Raw genomic sequence first — 20,737 nt, 5'->3', positions numbered from 1 at the left:
CATACCTTTGCCAACCTTTGATCTGCATTCTGACACAATAGTATTGACTTTTGTGTCTTTTTTTCCCTTAATGTTTTTGAGATTTATTCTTGTTGTATATGTCTGTAGTTTACTTTTTATTACTGAATGGTATTGCACTATGTGGAAGTATCAAGTGTTTATCCTTTTACCTGTTGATGGATATTTGAGTTGTTTACAATTTAAGGCTATTATAAATAAAACTGTTATAAACATTCACCTGCAAGTCTTTATGTGAACATAAATTTTCATTTTTCGTGGTTAAATGCACAGAAATGGAATTGCTAGGATGAATAGTAAGTATATATTTAACTTCATAAGAGACAACCAGACCATTTTCCAAAGTGGTTGTTCTATTTTGAAGCACTAGGTTTCTCGTTGCTTTGCATCCTCATCAGCCCATGTAATTGTTCTTCTTTAAAATTTTAGCCTTTTTAGTAAGTAGGTACGATAAGTCATTGTGTTTTTTTTTAAACTTTTTATTTTGAAATAACTCAAGACTTAGAGAAGAGTTGTGAAGATATAGAGGGTGCCCTTTACCTAGTTTCCCTTAATATTAACATCTTACATGATTTTGGTATAGTGACCAAAACTAGAAATTAAAATGGGTTCGATGCTATTAAATAAATTATTGACTTTATTTGGATTTTCCCCTACCTTATTCTGTTCCAGCCTCTAGTCCAGGATCCCATATTGTATGTAGTTGTCATGTCTCTTTAGTCTCCTTCAAGCTGGTAGTTCCTCTGTCTTTCTGGGTCTTAATTGTTTTTATATATATAATAGCTTTGTTGAGATCTCATTTTCCATGCCATAGAATTTATCCCTTTGAAGTACACAATTCAGTAGTTTTTACTATATTCACAGAACTGTGCTACAATCAATTTTATAACATTTTGTATTGCCTCAATACTCTTGTTGAAAATCAGTTGACTATAAGGTTATTTATGGACTATTAAGTTCTGTTCTGTTGATCTAGATATCTATCCTTATGCCCATATTACGCTCTCTTGATTACTGTAGCTTTGTGTAGTAGGTTTTGAAAGTGAGAAGTGTGACTCTTCCAACTTTGTTCTTCTTTTTCAAGATTGTTTTGTCAACTTGACTTCCCTTCCATTTTCGGATAAATTTTACTCTTGTCAATCTGAATTAAAAAAAAAAATTGTGGTAAGATTTTCATTGGGATTACCTTGACTTTATAGATTAATTTGGGGTGGCCAGCATCTATATTGTCTTTTGATACATGGATTTGGAATATTTATCCACTTACTAGTCTTCGTTAACTTCTTTTAGCAATATTTTGCAGCTTTCAGATCTTGTAACATATTTTGTAAATTGTATCCATAAATATTTCATATGTTTTAATGCTGTTTTAAATGATAACATTAAAAAATTTCAATATCCATTTGTTCATTGCTAGTGTATAGAAAGACCGTTGATTTTTTTATGTTCTTGCTTAACTCATCGGTTTTATTAGGGGTTTTTTTGTACGTTCTTTGAGATTTTTTAATATGGACAGTTATCTGCAAACAGTTTTACTTCTTCCTTTCCAGTATGAATACTTTTCAGTTATTTTGGTTGATTTACAGTGGATAGGAATTCCAGTACAATATTTAGAAATCTTGAGAACCGACATCCTTGTCTTGTTCTCGATTTCATTTGGAAAGCACTCAGTCTTGGCTGTAGGTTTTCTGTAGATTTTTTTTTTAAATCAGGTTTAGAACATTCTCTTCTTTCTCAGAGTTTTCATCATGAATATATGTTGAAGTTTTTCAGGTGCTTTTCTACATCTTTTGAAACGATAATTTCATCTTTCTTACTCTGTTGATATATGGTGAATTACATTGGTTTTTTAAAAAAATTCTAATCATGTATTGCTGGTTTCTTTTTATTTGTTTTTAATGTTTTATTTTTTGTTTTTGAGAGAGACAGAGACAGAGAACAGGTGGGTCAGGGGCAGAGAGAGGGAGACACAGAATCTGAAGCAGGCTCCAGGCTGCAAACTTAAGCACAGAGCCTGTTGTGGGGCTCGAACTTGCTAACTGTAAGATCATGACCAGAGCCGTAATCAGATGCTTAACCGACTGAGCCACCCAGATGCCCCTACACTGACTGATTTTTTTTAAAATGGTGAGCCGCTCTTTCTCCTGGTATAAACCCTATTTAATCTTACTTTAATTTTTTTTACATGTTGTAGAATTTGATTTGCTACTTAAGGATCTTTGCATTTAGGCACATAAGGGATATTTGTCTGTTTCTCTTATAATTTTGTCTGGTTTTGGTATCAGGATGATGCTGGCCTCACAAATATGAATTGGGAAAAGTTTCCTCTTCTGTTGGTAGAATTCACCAGTGAAGCCATCTGGGCTGGGAATTTTCTTGTTGGGAGTCTTTAAACCATGAATTAAAATTTTTTTTAATAAATTATTTAGTTTTTTAAAGTTTATATATTTGTTTTTGAGAGAGAGAGAAAACATGAGTGGGAGAGGGGCAGAGACAGAGAGAGATTCCCAAGCAGGCTCCACACCATCAGTGCAGAGCCGAATGCGGGGCTCAAACCCAAGAACTGTGAGATTATGCCCTTAGCTGAAATCAGGTACTTAACTGATTGAACCACCCAGGCATCCTGAATTCAACTTATTTAATAAAGACATTTAGTTTATTTATTTCTTCTTGAGTGAACTTACGTGGTTTGAATCATTAAAGGAATTTATCCATTTCATCTTTTTAGTTTATTGGCATAACAATAGTTTATTATTGTATAATAATTTTATTTTTATTGTTATTTTTATATGTATTTTATTTATTTTATGTTTATTGTATAAACTATGCCAATAGTTTATTGACATCACTGTAGGATCTACAGTGATAGTTCCTCTTTTATTCCTGATATTTGTAATTTATTTATTCTTATTTTACTTAATGAGTTTGCCTGGAGGTTTATCCATTTTATTGATCTTTTCATAAAACCAGCTTTGGTTTCATTGATTTTTCTGTTTTTCCCTTCGTGTTTCATTGATACCTGCTCTCATCTTTACTATTTTCTTTAGTTTACTTTGTACTTAATTTTCTTTGTTCTATTTTCTTAATGTGGAAGCTTAGATTATGATTTGATTTCTTTTTTAATATATGCACTTAAAAATGCTATTAATTTCCTTTTGAGTACTGCTTTAAATGTATCTCACAAATTTTGATACGTGGTTTTTTCATTTTCATTCAATTTCGTTTTCTAATTGTCATTTTTCTTTGATCCATTGATTATTTAGACATTAGTTTTAAAAATTTCCAAATATTTGGGTATTTTCTGAGTAACTTTCAGTCACTTTTAGGGTATATTCTCTTTTGTTTAGAGAATATACTTTTTTGTTATTTCAATATTTTTAGGTTTGTGAGATTTATTTTATGGACCACGAGTTAGATTTTTATTTGTCTTAGAGACTGTGATCTTTATAAGTAAATATGTATATTTTAATTTGGAAATATATGTTAATAGTTAAATCAGGGTTGAAAATTTTCTTTAGCCCTCTGAATTGATTTATTAAAGAAGAGTTTGTGTATCAGTCATGATTGCTGAATAATCTTGGGTCTGTAGAAATATTTTCAGCCATTTTCTTTAAAGTGTTTTGGTATTTTCCACCAAAGAACGACTAACTTAACAAAATTAATTTTAATTTCAAAGTATATGTTTAGGTTTATAAAAAAAAGCATAAAATAAAATAAGGAATGAAAAAATTTAAGTACTGTATGTATTGTTTACCTGTAGTAGCTGTCATAAAATTTAACCCTGGTCTAATAAATTTTTCAGATAGTGGAATTATTTTCCCAATCATGAATCTGTAATATTTTATTTTGTTCTGTTCTTTGTAGAATTATTCTGTAATGCTAGCAATTTTATATTAAATACTATGATAGTGTACATTTGAAATAAAGGCCATTTTTTGGGACATCTTTGCGGTTGGCAAATTATACTCTTCACCAAAGTGCCTTGTATAATTTTAATTTTTAGCTGATTTCAAACCTTTGTTTTACACCTCACAGAAAGATAGACAAGGAGTGACTATTTGATTGATAGTTTTTTCCAATAAATAGCAATATGGACTTGTCTTGATTGCTGAATCTGATAGTCTTAAATAATTATGCACTCTGCTGACATCAGTTTTCTTTTTTTATAAATACATTGTCTTATCTAATTGAGAGTACTGTGTAAAGTCACAACAGTAAAGAAAACCATGCTATTGATTTTCAAGTTTATTATAGTTTTTGTTTATATGACATTTATCTCTTAATTTATGGCTTGTGGAAGTGAATATCAAAATGAGATTGCATTCCCTAAGCACTCATTAGTTTGGTAACAAGGCTCTGGGTATCATTTTCAAAGGAGTGAGCTTGATATCCATACTCTAGTAACAGAAAATGGAAGAGTACTGTATGCATTGTTATTCATAGTGACTTCTCATTTATATAGTCTGATCTTATGCTGTTTTAGTGAATTGGATGATGAGATATTAATTTCCCATTTAAGTTCTTTTGTTTAATTTGGTGACTTTTTAGGGATCACAGCTCTTAGTTCATTACTTCAACTTCCTCATCATCTTTCTATTTTCATTTACCTTCCATATCCAGATAAATCCCATGATTTGATGATGGTGGCGGGAGCACCCAGCTAATTTTTGCCTTACCAATTCTTGGTACTTGGCAGTTTCTTTGCAGTCAGTTTCTCTGATTACAGTTAGTCCCTTCTTTCTTGCATTTTCCATTTTTTTAATTCATTTCTTCCCTTTAACATCTAAATATACTTAGGTTACTTGTATTCTTCAACACAAATAAACAAAAACTCTGCCTTGACCTTACACTTATCATATATAAAACACATTCAAAAAGTAGTCTGTTGGTTGTTGCTGCCACGTCTTACTAACTTCTTACTGTTTCATATTCCATAAAATGAATTCTAGCTCCTACTGCTCTATTGATGTGACATTTTCAAAAGTAACTGATGTCCTAGTTTCTGATTTAGTGGATTTTAGTCTGTCCTTACTTTCTTTGAACTGGATTGACAGTTCCTTCCTTTAAGTTCTGTGCATTCTCTCTGATGCTGTCTTCCCTTCAGCTGACATTTATTGGGATGTATATTATGAACCAGGTTAAACTCTTCTAGGTCTGTGAACATTATCTTTGTTCTAGGGCTATCTTCAGACATTGTGTGTTCCTTGAGTTAGATATACTCTTAACCTCCATCTATTTTCTCTCCCTAGCTGCCATTATTACTGGTAATGCTTCTATTATTACCAGGACTGTCTTCACTATCATCTACAGAACAGAATAGAGAACCATCAGCTTGTGTTTTAGAATATTCCGGAATAGGCATGTAATCTCCATTTTCCTCTCATTGCTTTATTAAATGTGTTTTGTGATCTAGTCAGGCTGGACTGCTTTAATATTGCCAGAACACTCTTCCTGTTTTTCCCCCTTGGAGCTGTTTCTCACATTTTCCTGTTTATTATCCTTTCTGATAATATCCTTTCTGATATCTTCATCTCTGAAGCTCCTATCCAGTTTCCAAGTCCAGACTGTCCAAATGTTGCAGTAGGATATGAACTTCCTGATTCTGAGCTCTGTTCTCTCTGGTAACATTTCCTGTTATTGGCCATGTTGTATCTGATACTATGATTCGTGTTCAAAATACATTCTTGAACATAATAGGCTTTCTGATAAATACATCTTATGTCCAGGTTTAAATTCTCTTTCACTGCTACCTTACAATCCCAGTTGTTTTGTAGAGAAATGTTTTTTATTTTATTAAAGCTTTAGAGTTCTGTAGTCATTCAGGTCTGTTTTTAAGATTGATTTGTTGATTGACCTGGCCCTGTGTGCTTAGATTTTTGTGATGTGTATGTGGTATCTACTGTTGTGTAACAAAAATTACCCAACATGTAATGTTTTAGTATAACAAACACTCATCTTGTGGATCTTGTGGTTCTGTGAGTCAGTAATTGGTGAATGGGTTAGCTGGGTGGTTCTGTCTCAGGGTCTTGCATGAGGTTACAGTCCAGAATTTCAGCCAGGTCTGTAGTCATATGAAGGCTTGACTGGGACTGGAGAATTCATTTCCAATATGGCTCCCTCTGTTCCTTGTCATGTAGGCCTTTCCATAGGACTACATCATTGTCTTTATGATACAGTAGCTGACTATCTTTGAAGTAATAGATTAAGCAAGGTGGAAACCATAATGTCTTTTATGAAGTAGCCTTGGAATTCATATGCCATCATCCTACAGTGTTCTGTTTGTAAGAAGTGAGTTTCTAACTCTGGCTTATGTTCAAAGGGAGGGTAATTGAGCTCCATCTTTTAAGAGAGGATTGTCAAAAAGTTATGAATATATTTTAAAACTCCACACTACATGATTATATTTTTTCATTAGGAATGCTAATGAAGTTGGGTAAATTTCACTATGACTTGTTTTGAATTGTTGGTGTTTGTTCTATATTTACAGAGATTCCAAGTTCTGAAGTAACATACATATGAATATGGTTTTTATGGCCTGTCAAAGATTTTTATATTCTTAACGTCTTGACTGATTTTCATAAGGTTATTTTTTGAAAATCTTCTTACAAGTTTTAATAATTTTGTTTCTGTTTTCAGGGCACCAAGATACCATTGAATTATTCCAACCTATCCTACTGTTTTCTCTGATTCTCTACTCTAAGAAAATGTATTAAGCATACTAATTATAGAAATGTATTTGTTGAATTTATTTTTCCCTCTTAGCTGATTTGAATAGGATGCACAGACAAAATATAGATGCCTACCATAATCCAGATGCAAGAACATTTGAAGATAAAAGGGCTGTTGTATCTCTAGACCAAAATTTAGCCACCTCAAATGCTGAGAACTTAGAAGATTCTGCAAATAAAAACTCAGGTTTTTAATTACATTCTATTTTTGTTTGTTTTACATTTTTAAAGCTGTTCAGTAATATTTCTCTTCTGTTGTCTGACAAAGTTCATATTGTGATTTTGAGAATTTGGGTACTCAGAGTCAGGAAGCATAACACATTCATGTTATTTATAATACCTTTTCTCAAGTATTAAGTAGTTTGACAAAAGTGAATAGGGAAAAAAAGTTTGCTTCTTAATACTGTGTATTTCTTCTGAGCTTTATAACTTATATATACTTGAGCCGCTACTAAAATTTTTGTTTTGCTGGTGGGAGGACATTTCTTAAAATCATATAGTTTCTTTACACATACACAAATAGTCTCTTTTGCTTCTTATATCTGTAACTATTTGATTAGTGAAAATGCATCAGATGTGATATGATATATTGTACAAAGTAACTGTTTTTGTTATATTTAATTTTAATTGTTTTATTTTTTGCTTATTTTGTAGTCATTTACCTTCTCTTGTAAAACCACAAAGTACAAAGAAATTAGGTTTAATGTTTTAAAAGTTTGATATCTGATCATGTCTCCATTTTTTAAGCAAATATCTTTTTTAAACTATTTATTTATTTTGAGAGAGAGTGCGTATGCATGTGCACATGGGGTAGGGGCAGAGAGAGAGGAGAGAATCTCAAGCAGGCTCTGTGCTATCTGCACAGATTCCAATATGGAGGTCAAACTCAAGATCTGTGATATCATGACCTGAGCTGAAATCGAGAGTTGGATGCTTAACTGACTGAGCCATCCCAGGCACCCCTTAAACAAATATCTTTGGTTTGCTATTAAACAACATTCTTTAATGAAAGGTTCTATAAATAGAAAATTATTCAGTATCTTTATGACTTGGCAGGAAAAGTTGTGAGCATCTTTTTTTATCAAGTATATATGAAAATATGTTAAGTATTTAAAATTTAAGGGAATTTTAAAAATATTTTGCACTATATGTTGCACTATAATGCCTATAAAAGTAACCATTTACTACAAATTCTGCTTTTGTACTTCCACAAAAGTTTTGATTTTAGACTAGAAAAGAACTTCACAATAGAAAGTCTTTCTGAAATATCCCTGACCATATAGTCTTCAAAAATTAAAAAAAATTTTAACCCATATGGAGGCTCCTGGGTGGCTTAGCCAGTTGAGCATCTGACTTTGGCTCAGGTCACGATCTCATGGTTAGTGAGTTCAAGCCCTGCATTGGACTCTGTGCTGACAGCTCAGAGCCTGGAGCCTGCTTTGGATTCTGTGTTTTCCTCTTTATCTGTCCCTCCCCTGCTCATGCTCTCTCTCTTTCTCTCTCAAAAAATAAATAAACATTAAAAAAAATTTTTTTTAACCCATATGATTATCTGGCCAAACAGGCAGATTATGTAAGGAGCTATAATTAGAATCACTAACCTTTCATCTTTCAAGTCTTTGATGGTAGTGCTAATCTAATCTCTGTGGTCTTTTGGAACACTTTAGGAGATACGCTATTTGTTGTTTCCATGTACAACCTGTTCCACTGTTGGATGTCTAATTATTAGAAAGTGCTTTCTTACTTTGACGCACAAGTAGATTTTTACCTAGTGGATTCAGTCTTCCATTTTGGGAGCACTAAGATAGAAATTTTTGATTTTGATGAAATTAATTTGGCTCTCATTCTGTGTCTGTAATAACCCAGTGTGCAGTAAAAACACCTTTCATTATTGAAGATATTTTGACTTCTTTTTGATACATCATTAGTTTTCTCTTCATGTGTTCCTTCTAGTAGTCTGTATTGAGATCTCAGTGCCAAATATTCTTTCTACACTTTTCTTCCACACCTGGTATTGTTGGTAATTCTGTCTCCACCCAAACCTTTTTCTATCATAGTAGTAACAGTTTGGGCATCTAGCTCTGCTTATCAAACAGAAACACTGGAAAAATCAGCAGTTCTGTGGCCCCTTCGCAATTAAACACACAAGCTTGATGATTAAATATGGACAGCAGAATTTACTGTCTTTCGCCTTTCAGTACACTGTCAGGGTTTTGGTGCTGACATTTTGGCCAGGATGCTTTAGTTTAAGAAATCATACAACATCATAAAATGTTAAAATTCCCCCTTTTTTGCGAATTGAAATTAAGAATTAACCTAAAATAAACTTTATGAATACAAGAAAGTATCCAGTCACCTAATTTGTTGCTTTGCTAGCATATATGTGTGAGTGTATGTTTATATAGGTACATGTGTATGTACACACATATATGGCATTTAATATTTTAAAGGTCTTAGGGAACTTGAACGTATCTGAAAATTGAATGTTATAATGTGTGCTTAAAATTCATTATCCTCTCATGTTTTTGAGGCCCTTCCCAAAGTTCATTGTTTTTCTTTTACTTTATGGTTCTAGAATGAAGAACCATATTTATGAAGTCTATACTAATTTGGCTTCAACTTAATTTTTAGTTTATTATGATGCCTAGATACATTTCCATTTTCTTTATATAGAGCACATGTTTCCTTATGATTTTATTTTTATACTTTATTTTTTTGAAAAACCTTATTTTTAAAAACTTGTTTGTTTTGCTAATCCTCCTTTTCACCATAAAATTTTATTTTTATTTTTCAATGTTTATATTTGAAAGAGAGGGAGAGAGAGCATGAGCAGGGAGGGGCAGAGAGAAAGGGAGACAGAGGATCTGAACTGGGCTCTGCACTGATAGCAGAAAGCCTGATGTGGGTCTCGAACTCATGAACCGTGAAATCATGACCCAAGCCTAAGCTGACGCTTGACTGAGCCACCTGGTTGCGCTTTACCATACATAACATTTTAATATTTAAGTATTGATTTGACTTTCTGCTGATCTATTCAATGAAGCATTAATAAAATTAAATACAGAGGCAAAATAGACCTAAATGGCAGCTAAAATGCAAAGCATGAGTGAGAGAAATACATGATTTATATTGATGGTATAAAGAATGAATCAGTAACTAAAAAAATAATATAAAAAGTTATGTGAGGCCTAAATTTATTTTTTCCTGCATTTAAAGAGAGTCTCCTGGGGTATAATTATTTTTCAAGTTGCCTTTATCCTTCCCCAGGATGTATAATACTATTTATAGGAACATATAGCATATTTTTATTGTTCATGTTTATATCCCCCCCCCTTTTTTTTGAGAGAGGGAGAGAGCACATGAGTGGGGGAAAGGGACAGAGGGAGACAGAGAGATAGGATCTTAAGTGTGCTCCATGCTCAGTGCAGAGCCCAGTACAAGACTTGATCCCACGACCCTGGGATCATGACCTGAGCCGAAATCAAGAGTTGGATGCTCAACTGATTGAGCCACCCGGGTGCCCCTATATCCCATTAATTTGATAGAAATTTTAAATAAAAATTATTGCAACGATTAAAAGAATCTTCCTATTTTATAAAAAATGTTTACAGAGCTGGCTTTCTAATCTTTTGTGAACCATAGATGGAAAGACTTTGGAATTACTAATTTTTAAACATAATATTAGAAAAATTTTAATATATATATACAATACATTTTAATATATAATTAAGCATATCCTTAAGAAAAGGATATTCACATACATAAGAACTTAAAGATGTACTTTTTTTCTCTCCATATTATCTTTGTTTCTTTGGTGTCTTTCAAGTATCGATATATTATGATATTTTTAAACTACTTTTGTTTCACCATTTTTCTTTCTCTCATGACCTTTCATCTGTCTTCAGATTTAATCTCAGCCTTTCTCTTCTGATTTTTTAACCTCTGGACTTCCATAGTTAGCACATTTATTCAAAGTATGGATTTATTAGCAAATTTTATTCTTTAACCTTCAGAATATTCTAAGCATTGAGTAATGGTATGTCTTTGCAAAATTTCTCTTTCAAGGTTATACACAAACACAGAACTCTCCTTTTGCTCGGGGAAATATATTTTGTGAGCCTCCAACTGAACTTCAGATTAAACAGCAAGAATTATACAAGAATTTTCTTCGTTTTCAGGTGAAGTACTTATTTGATCATAGTTTCAAAGTTTTGTTAGAATTGTAATAAGCCAAACTTGCAAAGATTTTATCCATAGGATAAAGACTAAATTCTAAAATACTGCACAGTTATTTAAAATATCTCAGTTGTATCAGGTAGAGGTAGTACTAAAACAATATTATTTCATTTATATCTGAAAAAGGGATATGGAAACATGTTAGGCATGCTAGTTGTCTTAATCTTTTCTTTATTAAATCATTAGTTGTTAAAGAATGCTGAAATTTCTAAAACTGAAAGACTTAAAATATTTATTAGGCATAGAGTGAATCTTTCTAGATGCTTATGTGTTAGTAGACAATCAATTTTTTTTCCAAGTGATATGATATTCTTGACAGGGTATAGTAAGTTATTAAAAATCATACAGAATCACATTTTGCAATTATTTGCCTCATTTATGTATGTAAGCAAATAGCATTTAACTTGGAATGAGAAAGAATGAAATCTGGCCATTTGTAGCAACATGGATGGAACTGGAGAGTACTATGCTAAGTGAAATGAGTCAGGCAGAGAAAGACAGAAACCATATGTTTTCACTCATATGTGGATTCTGAGAAACTTAACAGAAGACTGGAGGTGGAGGGGAAGGGGAGGGAAAAATGTTACAGAGAGGGAAGGAGGCAAACCATAAGAGACTCTTAAAAACTGAGAACAAACTGAGGGTTAATGGGGGGGGATGGGGGAGAGGGGAAAGTGGGTGATGGGCATTGAGGAGGAGTTGTATGGAAACCAATTTGACAATAAATATATATTATATATATATTATATATATATTTATATATTATGTATACTTATATATAATATATTTATATATATTATATTTATATATATTTATATATATTTATAATATTATACATATTTTATATATATATATATAAAAATAGTAGAAATGCCCAAAGGAAGACACTTGAGCATCCAGTGTTTATTGAGCAAACAGACTTATTGAACTCCCATTCTGTGTCTACTCTTGTAGACATAGAGATGAATACTAGGGGTGGAGCCTGAGGTGAATGAGAAGGATTCAGTTTCTTCTCTCCTCACCTGCACACCCCTTCCCACCCACATGTATATCCCAGTGTCAGATTAATCCTGTGGCCTGAATAGTCTTCCTTTGACATGACTTCTTACTTCTTTTGCTATTCAAAATCTGGTAGTAGCTTTTCTTTTCTACAGAAAATGTCCAGATTCCTTAGTATGACCTCTAAGGCTATCCAGTCTAATCCCAACCTCTTAAATTCTTAAGTTCTACTCAAACATGTCATCTCTCTAATCCAAATTATCATGGACTCTTCAATAATGCAGCAATATAATGTATATGCTCTTACGGGTGTATTATTGAAGGATTTAAAAGATTGGAAGCAGGGATATTCTACTACACTGGCAACAGTGGAAATAGATGGAAAGACCTTTCTAAGGAGTGACGAAATGAATAGAGTTATTGAATGTAGGAGAGTGGCATCAGAATTCCCAGTGGTATTGGCCACTCAAGTCAAGTAGCAGCTAATTGAGGGTCAGAGTCACCTTTGAACTTGAAGTACCGTGTGGTATACTGTCCATAATGACAGCAAGTCAGAATTATGTAATTCCTATTATACTTACCAAGTATTAGCATGGTTTAGGGTAGAATTCAGGGGAAAAAATCTTGATCTTATAGCCTTTTATTATTTATAAGGTACTTTTGCATATAAGTGTCTCATTAATCTTCAGACTTTCTGAGGAAGGTATTATTATTTCTGTTTTATGACATGCAGCTAAAACGTAGGCTAGGAGACTCATCCATGGTGGCAGAGCCTGAAAATTGTGAGGCCAGTGCTAGAACCCAGGTCTCCTGGCTTTGAGTATCATATCTGGATGTATTGTGCTTACATTTCTAGAGAGCTCTAAGTCTTTCCTCTAGGAATAGAGGAAGCTTTGACTATATTAGTCTTAGAGTAAGTTTAGCCTTCAGTTCTCCCACCCTGTAAACCCTCAGTGCATCTGTGAATGGATTGCTCTCAAATGGTGGCCTACATATTTTTTTAGCAGCCTCTTGAAACTCTTTCCCCCCAAATCTAACTTTAAAATATCTAAATGGTACTTGTTACTGTCAACACTAAAGTATCAGACAAGAAGTATCCCCAAACTTAAATGTTAAAAGAAAGGTTATAAAATGTTCAAATCTGTGTGCAAAAATGGCAACATAAGCCCTTAGCTCCATGAATGCATAAAAAGGTACACTGTTAATGCAGCAGAAATCTTCGTATGGTTAAAATTTGGTAAATAACACTTGTGAGTGTTTACATGTCAATTTTAATTATAGCTTTAGAAACGATTAACAAATTTGATAAAGTATTTGCAGGACCTTTGACGTACTTTTGTATTATACATTTGGAAAACCACTGACCTAGATGATAGCTTTCTTTCTTCTTTCTGTTGAACTACTGTGTAGCATTTTTGTTGGAATGGCATTTTCTGTGGATTTCTTAGGTGTGTGATCCATTTATGATTATGACCCTGACCATTAATGGAGAAGTGACCTTGTGATTTTGATTTTCTGTGTGTGTGTGTGTGTGTGTGTGTGTGTGTGTGTGTGTGTGTGTAATAGGGAGAAGGGAGAACTGAGTGTTAAGTGTGAGGTTTTGTTGTATAGATCATAAATGATATTTTATGTAGGTTTATTGTGCTTGAAGAAGTGATTATGTGTACCCTATTAGTACTGAATATTAGGATTGTGCATGTTTAATAGTGTTGTTTGAAAGAAGTGTTGGAAGAAGCCCTAGCATGTAAAGTCATGAGATATGTGAAAAGATTATAGTTCTTATAGCTCAAAAGATTGATAACACTAGCTATAACAGCCTTGAAGGTAGAGGAAATGTAGATAAGAACAATGAAAATAATGTGAATAGTCATAACCATGTCATACTTAAAAGTAACTAAAATCTACTGATAACCTTAAAACCAGCATCATGAATACCCAATACCCAGGCTGCTGTTCTTCTCTACCTCATTCATGGAGGATGTAGACTGTATCTCAAGGTTCTCTTCCTTTCAGATCTTACACTCTCCCTTAGAGTATTTCTTCAGAGTACTTAGCACTATAGGCCCCAGGTGACATTCAAGATGGAACTTAATTATGAATCCTTGTGGCTAAAATCCTTGTTTTCCTTACCATTTGCCAGTAGATAGGAAAGAAGAAAGGGCATTCTGGGGAAAGGATTCTTGCATAAGGAATGGTTAAATGCTAAAATATTACACTGTTGTTGCCGGATAGTAATTAAGCCAAGGAACTTTGAGACATAATAGTAACAATCATTATAAAATAATGTAATGATGAGTTGCTTACTGAGTACCTCTAAACAGGAGGAACTTTATATTTTTTATATATACATTGTTTCACTTCAATTCTTTGAGCCCTTGTTGGAGAAGTAGACATTAACAACTCTTTTTACCAGATGACAGAACTAAATAAGAATATCTTAAGTTCACCCATTGTGTATATATTTGGTGGAGCTGAAGTTTTACTCATAATTCTTAATATTACATCATGTGGCCTCCCTAGCAAAATACAGGAAACTGAAAATTTCAGGAATTTAAAAGAGGGTGTTATGAGTGTTGAATTCATAGGATACTAGAAAATATTACATGGTACTCTAACTTTCAGCAGTTTTGCAATGTAATAACTAGATTTACTTCTTTAGATTGAGGAAAAGAAACAAAGAGAAGAAGCAGAGCGAGAGAGACTGAGGATTGCAGAAGAAAAAGAAGAAAAACGGCTTGCAGAACAGAGGGCACGAATTCAGCAAGAGTATGAAGAGGAACAGGAAAAGAAGAGGGAGAAAGAGGAGGAGGTGCATTTTTTTCCTACTCTAGTTTTCTCCTTACCCTGAAAGTAAAATATTTCTTCTGACTTGGAAAGATATTACAGAGGAGAACAGTTCTGGAGTATGTTTAGAAAATATCAGATCAATATTCATTTATTGGAAACTATTTTATTATTAAAGTGAAAGACTTAAGAAGAGAGATAAATGACTTTTTAAATCCAAAAATTGGTTTAGGTTGACTAGGATGTTATAAAAGATGCCTAATACTTTATTGTTAAATAGCTTCTTTTTGTTAAAGAACACCGAATATCCTCTAATAGAAATATATCTTCAATTTTATCTCTTTATTTCAGACAAATAAGAGATATTTGAATAGACTATAGAATGTATGTATGGAGTATATATTTTTCTCTTTATTTTAAAGCAAAGGCTCAAAAATGAAGAGCTTATTCGGTTAGCTGAAGAAAGACGGAAAGAAGTGGAAAGAAAGAAGAAAGAAGAGGAAGAAAAACATAATCTTCAGCTTCAGCACTACTATGCAAGAGAAAATATAATTGGGGAGGAAACAAAAGTAAGTTTCAGACAAAAATGTAAATTGAACCTGTAGTTTAACCCACTTTCTCCGTGAGAGTCATGGAGTTGTTAGCAAACAGGAAATCGTGGAGGAGATGCTTTTGTTCCTCTCTTCCATCTTGCTACTTCATTTGGGTACAGTGCACTGAACTTCCTGTGCTTTGCTGCTGTTACCCCCCCCTCCCCCCCCCGTGAATGTAAGGGGGTTACTTACCTTAGTCATTCTTAATCTTGTTCATATGGTCAGTGGAGCAGCACCCAACCAGCTATTCATGATAAGAGTAAATACAGAAATGGAGAGGAGATGTTAGGAAGCTTTTGTAGCACTTTGTCAGAGTAATCATATGTCTGTTGAATCTGATTAAGTTGGACTTGAATAGTGTAATGTCTTTTTAAAAATTTTCACGTATATGGGGCGCCTGGGTGGCTCAGGCTCAGGTCATGATCTCACAGTACGTGAGTTCGAGCCCCGTGTCGGACTCTGTGCTGACAGCTCAGAGCCTGGAGTCTGCTTTGGATTCTGTGTCTCCTCCTCTCTCTGCCCCTCCCTTGCTCATGCTGTCTCTCTCTGTTTCTCAATAAGAAATAAATGTTAAAAAAATAAAAAAAAATAAAAATAAAAAATTTCATGTATCTAGTAGTTCATTTTTACTGTTTTACATATTTATCCTTGATGGATTGGAAATTAAAAAAGAGCCCAGTGGCTCACAATGGACTGGTTTGAAGTCCATGTCTGAGATTGGTGGATATCCACAGTTAGATGCATGGATTAAAGTTATTAGAGGTTTTCTCTCAAGGAAACCAGTTGGCCCCTATGAAGCTCTAGTTTATACCCTTGCTCATATTTCAAAACTGTATTTAAAATTTTATATGCATAAGTATCACAGGATTTGTTAAAAATACATCTTTAGGTCTCATTTATAGAGTATCTGACATTGTAGTAAGTCTGAGGTTAGTCTAGGAATCTGCATTTCACAGGGCTTGGATGGATATCAGCCTGTGGACCACACCTTGAAAAAAACTCTATGTTCTGTAGGTTTACCCCAATTTAAGAAAATGGTTTTCACAAATTTAGATTTATACATTGTTTTTTCTAAACAGCATTTGCAAGATTACTTTTAACCAGTGGACTCTTCTAGTGTATTTATGATGTGGTTTGGTGCACTATTCAGTATGTGACCTACTATAGACAATATGAACCATTTCTGATTGTCTCAAATACACTGTTTTATTTCTCACCCCAGGTTTTATGGTGATAGAGATAAATGTTTGCAATTAGAATCTACTGAAATATTGTTTAAAAGAGAATTTATAAGCAACACCTATGTTTTTGTTTGTTTTATTTCTTTTCAGTGTTCTAGTAATGTTAAATCCTTCATTCATAGGATATAAAGTTGGATATATATTTGTTCCACCTTTTAAAATAGTATTCAAGTGTCATTCATTTATTTTTAAAATTAATAACATTTATTTTTTAGAGCCATGTGAGGCTTGTAGCAAAACCGAGTGGAAAACACAGAGAATATTTTCTTGTAAAATTGATTATTTAAGAATGAAAAATAGTTGTTTTCCACAATTTCCACAATTGCCAATTTCTTACTATGTTTAAGAGAAAATGCTTTCCATAGGAATGTACAGTTTTATGACTGTTACAGTTCAATTTTGAAGTACCTAAGTTTTAAATCAGCTTTGTTCTGTTTAATGCATTTTGCTCTCATTTGTGAAGTTATCCTTGTTAGCTGTAATTTTTCTTTTATTCATGTATGCCTGATAGATATTTTTGTCTTTTCTCTCAGTTTTTACTTTTGTGTCACCATTTATTTTTTAGTTAGCTTATATATTTAGTTTTTTGAATTTGGTTTTGTGAGTTTTTTTTTTTTTTAATTTGCTTTTTTTATCCTAATCAGAGTTATAGTCTTTGGAATAGTGATCCCTATATCCCTCTCTTTTTATCATACCCAATATATTTGATCATATTAATTGAATTTCTGATTTTTTGTTTGTTTTGCTCCTTGAATAGTTACTTGTTTTCTTATTATGTGTAGTATGCTTTGCTTGCTTCATCCTCTGTGGTCCTTTACAGGGTTTATATTGTCTGTATGTTTCTGCTCGTAGTCATCTAGTGATTTTAAAAGAAAAGATTTTCTCATATATTTCTAATTTTATCAAAGTCACCAGTGAAAGTAATATTTGATTTTGTACCATGCGACATGAACAGCTTAATATCCACACATATACTCTGGTCTGGTCTGGGTGTTTTTTTTTTAACCAGATAATTATTATTGCATTTTGTTGGGAGTTTTTATGTCTTTAGTGTTTTGATTTTAACGTGAAGTTGGCAACTGTTAGCTTTATTATGTTGTAAACTAAAACCCTGTTTTATTTTCTTATGGAGACACAGAATGCTATGGTGATCTGGAAAATTCCCTCATCCAAGATGCTCTTGGTGACTAGGGATCTAGATTTTAGAGTTTGATTTATATTATTTTCCAGAAAAGAGTTTTTGTTTTTTGTGTTGTTCTATTTCTTTTTATTACTAAGACAAATTTTTACTTTAGTTCTTTTTGTTTTTGTTTTTGTTGTTTTCCTAATACTTGGTTTTTACTGTTGCTTAAGTTTATTGAATTTTTTTATTCTAATCTGAGAGTTCTTTTAATAACAATATCTAAATCAATTTATGTTTATCATAACTGATGTTTTTGATCTATATAATTGAATTTCTGACTTTTTTTGGTAAAAAGTGTTTTATGAAATAAAAGCAATAGCATTCTGAACTTCTTAAATGGTCTTGCTAACTATTAGGGGTGTTTGTACACACACACACACGCACACACACATGTGCACGTATGTGTATATACATACATATGTTGGTCAATGTGTGTATATTTTCTCCCCCAGCGCTTGAGACAGCCTTCTCCTGTAGTTCCTGCTCTTCAGAACAAAATTGCAAGCAAACTCCAAAGACCTCCTTCAGTTGACAGCATTATAAGTTCCTTTATTCAGGTATATACTTTTTCTTTTGATATGTTAATCTTAGCTATTTTAGATGGGGGGGAATTGAATGAGATTTTCTTTTTTTAGTCATTATATTTAGCTAGGTTACATTTTTCCAGATCTGAAATACAGATAATGTTTACATTTGTTTGTTGCTTCACCTGTAGTTGATATTTGGTGCCCTAAGTTTTAAATTCTTTTGACAGTTTATAATTTAGCAAATGGTTCTTGTGTAGGTCCCTCAAGAAGGCCTTTTCTTTGATAATATATTATCTGGCTAGCTGTAGTTATGCTAATAAAGTCCCTTATACTGAGCTCCCATCAAAAGAGAGCCGGGAAGATGTTCCCAGAAGGGTTGATCCTTTGAGTTGACTCTTGAAAAAGGAGTAGGAATTTGCCGTAAAGAGGAGCATGAGGGACTTTTAGTGTGTGTAAAATCATGGAGGGAGGTGTAAGCCATATGGCACACATGGAGAATACAGCAGTTTGGTCTGGCCTGATAATGCCTAACCAAGATGGCAACAGAAGTATCCGTCAGAACATATGTGGGATGTTGTATGGAGTGCTGAGGGGTTTGACTTTATTCCCATGGATACCAAACAGGCTAATTACTGGAGTAGACAAAGATGTTAGAACATTGTCCTGAATCTCACCCTCTGAGACTCTGATTTAGTAGGTCTGTAGTAGATAACAAATGGGAATGCATGTACTACTTTAAGTAAGGGAATGATATATGTCATAAGTAGGAGAATGGCCATATATGTCTTGCATAATGTTCTCTAAGGCAGTGGTGTGGAGATCAGTGTATTTTAGAGGTTGAGCAAGACCTTAAACTTGGAAACAAGTTAAAATGGTTTTGCAGAAGTCCAGCTGTGAGACTTTGAGGACTTAAAGGCAGCGACATTAACAACTGACAATGGGTGACAAGTTCAAGACATACTTAAGAGACACAAATAGATTTACTAACTGTGTATGTGGGGTAGGTATCAGTGACGACTTTCAAGTTTCTTGTGAGATTTATAGAGTAGTCGGTTGAAAATATGTTGGGCTAAGGAAGGCGCTCTGAACTGGTTTTGTAGTTTTGGAAGCCATTACCATTGTTGCTTCTTAGATTAGTACAGTAGTCTAGGATGAGTTTGGGGAAAGCAAAGAATAGAGGATGGAAAACTAGGGAATTAAATATTTAAGAAGCAGAGAAAGCAAGCAGAAAGCGACTGTGGCAATATCAGTTGCTACTGGGCAAGTAAAATAAGGGCATAAAATACCCATTAACTGTCACTTGGGGATCACTGGTGACTTTGGGGAGAGCTGTGTTAGTGGAGTAATGGGGTATAGAAGCAAAGGCAGTAGCTGTATGGTGAGGAGTGAATGGGCATGAAGAAGTAGATACCCACATTGCATCTCTTCTTCTTGAAAGTGGGATGGCTATGGAGGGAAGTCGAGAAGGGCTAGTAGTTAGTGATGAAGGAGGAGGTAAGAATTTTTTTTAAGAAGGAAGATTTATTTTTTATTTTTTTTAATGTTTATTTATTTTTGACAGACTAAGCATGAGCGGGGGAGGGGCAGAGAGAGAGAGCAAGGCACAGAATCCAACATGGGGCTCAAACCCATGAACTGTGAGATTATGACCTGAGCTGAAGTCGGATGCCCAGGCGCCCCAAGAAGGAAGAGATTTTTAAGCATAGGCTGAGGCAAGAGAGTGATGGGAGGAGGTGGGAGTCACTTAACTAGATAAGACAGGTGAAGGGATTGTTTTTGGATGGAGCAAAGACTGTCCCATTGTGATAAGAAAAATACATGTAGGTAAGAGTATAGATAGGATATTGGGAAGTCTGGGTTTTTTTTACATATAGTTACTTAAAAAAATTATTCTTTTCAAGCTTCTGAGTAGGGAAGACATACTGAGTGTATCTATGTTATGATTATTAAACAGGAAAGTTCCGTGTCCAGGGCACAGTCTCCTCCAGTACCTGCCAGGAGAAATCAGCTCCGTGCAGAAGGTAGAGTTAACTATGAAGTCTGTAATCTAGAATATTTCCCTTAAACTTCTGTTTTGAAATAATTATACACTCATAGAATGTTGCCAAAGAGTATAGTGAGGTCTTGTGTACCCTTACTGCAGCTTCCCTCCGTGGTAATATCTTACATAGTACGATAGCCAGGAAATTAACATTGTTGTTCTGCAGACCTCTATCAGGGCTCACAGTTTGAACATGAAGTCATTATGTGTGTTTGTATTTTTGTGTGGGTCTGTGCATTTGTATTATGTAAAACTTGTGTGACTACTATACAGTCAGGGTGTAGAACTGTGGCATCACCTCAGAGGAACGCTCTTGCGCTGCCCCTTCATAGTTGCACTTTCCCCACCCCAAGAATATTTCTTGACTTTTGAAATTCCTGTATTATT

The 20,737-nt window shown here is 33.7% G+C and overlaps 1 protein-coding gene across 11 annotated transcripts in view; it reads left to right on the top strand.

Annotated features, from left to right (window-relative positions):
- Window positions 1–20,737, top strand: part of CSPP1 (centrosome and spindle pole associated protein 1) — a 158,689-nt gene that overhangs the window by 114,441 nt on the left and 23,511 nt on the right. For 9 of the 11 annotated variants that reach the window (XR_003415110.2, XR_003415112.2, XM_053208620.1 and 6 more), the window contains 6 exons: window positions 6,781–6,933; window positions 10,812–10,924; window positions 14,641–14,790; window positions 15,188–15,334; window positions 18,235–18,339; window positions 20,264–20,330. Coding sequence is in view for 9 of the 11 variants with exons in the window: in XM_053208620.1 (XP_053064595.1) it covers window positions 6,781–6,933; window positions 10,812–10,924; window positions 14,641–14,790; window positions 15,188–15,334; window positions 18,235–18,339; window positions 20,264–20,330 (735 nt within the window). In the remaining 2 variants the exon portion in view is untranslated. The remainder of the gene's footprint in view (window positions 1–6,780; window positions 6,934–10,811; window positions 10,925–14,640; window positions 14,791–15,187; window positions 15,335–18,234; window positions 18,340–20,263; window positions 20,331–20,737) is intronic. The other 2 variants (XM_027042783.2, XM_027042782.2) reach the window with 1 other exon arrangement.

This window comes from Acinonyx jubatus, chromosome F2, assembly GCF_027475565.1.
Source record: "Acinonyx jubatus isolate Ajub_Pintada_27869175 chromosome F2, VMU_Ajub_asm_v1.0, whole genome shotgun sequence".
NCBI lineage: Eukaryota > Metazoa > Chordata > Mammalia > Carnivora > Felidae > Acinonyx > Acinonyx jubatus.
This window is presented reverse-complemented; position numbering and strand designations above follow the sequence as displayed.